The 3,375-nt window shown below is 40.6% G+C and overlaps 1 protein-coding gene across 1 annotated transcript in view; it reads left to right on the top strand.

Moving 5' to 3' along the window:
- The window catches only part of LOC104623570 (chondroitin sulfate proteoglycan 4-like), a gene marked incomplete at its 5' end in the record, with an annotated part of 31,239 nt that extends 28,233 nt beyond the window's left edge, over nt 1-3,006 (top strand). The window contains 2 exons of the mRNA XM_010290701.1: nt 331-514; nt 953-3,006. Of these exons, the coding sequence (XP_010289003.1) occupies nt 331-514; nt 953-3,006 (2,238 nt within the window). The remainder of the gene's footprint in view (nt 1-330; nt 515-952) is intronic.
- Nucleotides 3,007-3,375: the final 369 nt, after the last annotated feature.

Genomic DNA, 3,375 nt, shown 5'->3' with positions numbered 1-3,375 from the left:
TCTTTACTGAAAGAGTGGTCAAACATTGGAACAGGCTGCCCAGGGAAGTGGTGGAGTCACCATACCTGGAGGTATTTAAAAGACGTGTAGATGTGGCACTTTGGGACATGGTTTAGTGCTGGACTTGGCAATGTTAGGTTAACAGTTGGACTATGATCTTAAAGGTCTTTTCCAACCTAAGCAATCCTAAGATTCTGTGATTCTATACACACAGTGCGCGGACTAAGGTACAAAGGACTCTCTTGAACAATGTTCTTAAGTTTTTTCTTTTTCTGTCCTGTTTAAAATTATTCCCCTCTTATACCTATGGCTTTTCTTCACCCAAAACAGGTGGATGAAGGTGTGATCATGTATGAGCACTTACATGCCGAGTCAGCTGGCTGGAGTGCTGAAGATTTCTTTACATTTACTGTCTCCTCTCCACCATCAGCTCTGGGCCTCCAGGTGTTCCATATTGTCATTTCATTTGAAATTACTGGGCATGATCGGAACAGTCGTCTTCTGGCAAATACAGGTAAAGATGCTGTACTCTTTGGGCTCCAGGTTGTTTTGGATCTGTCAGGGTTCCAGTGAATAAATGTGAAAAAGCAAAGGCTACTTTCTCTTCAGTAACAAATGACCAGAATACTTTTGTCACAGAGTGTAGTGTAGATAGTACTTCAGAAAACTGCATCACTATATCTCTAAAAATGAGATTAACTACCTATCCTTCCTACTACTGTAGTGGGTGTTCTCCATTTTGCTATAATGGTAGAAAACACTGTCAGAAGCTTTGAGATATTGCTATTTCTTTAATCTTAACATATGCATCAATAGAAGATCTTGTCTCTTATATGTGACTGTATTTTTAAAATAGTGGTAATATATTTTCATCAGTGTTTGCTATCTAATTTCTGAAACACTGCAACTATAAAATAGTCAATTTCTAAGATTTCATTTTCCTTTCTGCTAGGTGCCATAGTCCAGGAAGGAGGTAGAGTATTAATCAACAAAACAAATTTAGATGCTTCAAATCTATTGAGTAAGCTACCTGAGGTACAACGCTCCATGTATGAAGTCTGGTATCAAGTTGTATCTTTACCCCAACATGGCATGATTGTTGTTGGAGAAAGAAACATTACCAAAGAAAAACCTAACTTCTCCCAATACATACTGAACAAATTTGGAATTGTGTATGTACATGATAATTCTGAATCACTTAATGACAATTTCACTTTTGCTGTTTGGTTAAACCTAAAGAGCAAGTCTGCAACAAAGCCCCATAGTGAAGTTTTAGAGGAGGCATTTAATATCACTGTTGTTCCAGTGAATGACCAAGCTCCAGAATTGAAGACTAAAAGGCTGCACTTGAAAGTCCTACAGGGAGATGTGTCAGTGCTGGGGTCAGAGAATCTGAAAGTTGAAGACCTAGATAATGACCCAGCCGAGCTCAAATACACCATTGTTAGCAACCCCAATAATGGTTATTTAGCAATGAAAAGCAATCTCAGTGTCTCTATAAAGGATTTCACACAAGCTGATGTCGACAGTGATAAAGTTTGGTTTGTACAGGATGGAAGTTCATCTTCTGGGGTATTTTATTTCAGCGTCACTGATGGTAAACATCGCCCTTTATACAAACTGTTCAGTCTTGAAGTCATACCAATCACTCTTGTCCTGGTCAACCTTACCGATGTTGCACTTCCACAGGGCCAGACATCTGTCACTATTACTAACGTGCAGCTTTCGGCTGTCACAAACGGAAAAAGCACTAATATCATGTATGAAATAACTCAGCCGCTCAAATATGGGCACCTGATGATTGGAAATGAGCAGGTTACTAAATTTGAGCAGGCAGATTTGTACTCAGGAAGGCTGTCTTATCACCTGACAGATCTCACTGCATCCAAAGAAATACTGGAGTTTATGCTCTTCACTGCCGAAGGCAATCTAACAGGACAAGTGCTGAACATCACAGTGAAGCCCTTAGTACAAGTTGTACCTGACATGCAGATTTCAAATCAAGCAGCTTATAAATTCAGAAGCAGTGACCTGGATGCTTCTGAGCTAGCTAATTTGACAAATAGTAATCCTAGATTTGAAGTGATAGTGCCCCCGTCTCATGGAAGGATTGTAAAGAAGAGGTTCGTGAATGATGCAGTGTTTGAAGACACTCAAACATTCACTCAGGCTGACATTGATAGTGGTGTTGTCCTTCTGGACATAGATACAAATATGACAGGCATTGATCTGTTAAATGATTCATTCACATTTATACTCAGGGCAGAGGCTGTGCAGCCTGCTGTCGGCTATTTTCAGTATTCCATCGTGCCATACAGTCCTCCACTTGTGCGGGGTTTTACAACTGAAGTGCCTTCCATAACCGGCAGAACCACTTTAAAGATTCATGCTACCTCAAAGGACGAGGCACCAGCCTCCTCTCAGAATGAAAAGCCTACAGCAGCACCACAGAAGACTGAACCAACTATGTGGCCAGGGCAGAATCACTGGGGGAATCTACATGAGGAAGGTCCATTGCTAAATCTGGCAATGGGATCAAGTGGATCTGCGGGGACTAAGACTGCAACACAGATTAATGCCAGGAGTCCCAGAGAGCAGGCAGGTGAAAGCAGCAACCCTTGGTACATCATTATCCCCCTGGTCCTGGTGTCTGCGCTGCTTGTTGTTGCTGTTATTTCTGTGTGCATTTTGCTAATGTGTCAGAAGAAAGAGAAGACAAAACCATTCGTCAAAAGTCAAAGAGATGCAGTCCTCAGTAGTCCAGGTCGATGTCTGGAACGGAGCTTGACTGTACCCAGTGTTACAGTGACTCCTCTCCTGAGTGGGGTTGAGAGAAGCACAGCCTCAACATTCATGACTGTAAGACCTGAACAGCTGCTTCCTGCAGTCGTTTCTCCGACTGTAGAACAGTCTCTGCCAAACAGCTGGTTAAACCTTGATCCTGAAATGATCCAGCATTGTCGAAAAACAAACCCAACTTTGAGGCGCAATCAATACTGGGTGTAGTTATGGCCAGTTTTGGTGGTGCTAATTGATGTAGTGTGGAAAAGAGAGTATACATTGTTGACATACAATTTTTATAACACTTATTTATTATAGGTCAAGTGATGCACTGTTAGATGAAATCCAAACACCTGTGAAATAATAATAATAAAAATCTTACTGATTACGGTTGCCATAAAACAAGATTTCCACTTGGTACTTCAGCGAAATTCCCACTTAATTCAGTGCAGAATTTGGCCCTATAAATTTTGAGAGCACCCTGTGTATACAATATATTTTATTTCTCATGACAGTGATAAAATACAATGTTCTGTCTTGGGTTATATATTTTGAATATAATTATTTTTTTTGAGGAACCAAGTTTGCTATAAA

Source organism: Phaethon lepturus, unplaced genomic scaffold (assembly GCF_000687285.1).
Source record: "Phaethon lepturus isolate BGI_N335 unplaced genomic scaffold, ASM68728v1 scaffold3027, whole genome shotgun sequence".
NCBI classification, from domain to species: domain Eukaryota; kingdom Metazoa; phylum Chordata; class Aves; order Phaethontiformes; family Phaethontidae; genus Phaethon; species Phaethon lepturus.
This window is presented reverse-complemented; position numbering and strand designations above follow the sequence as displayed.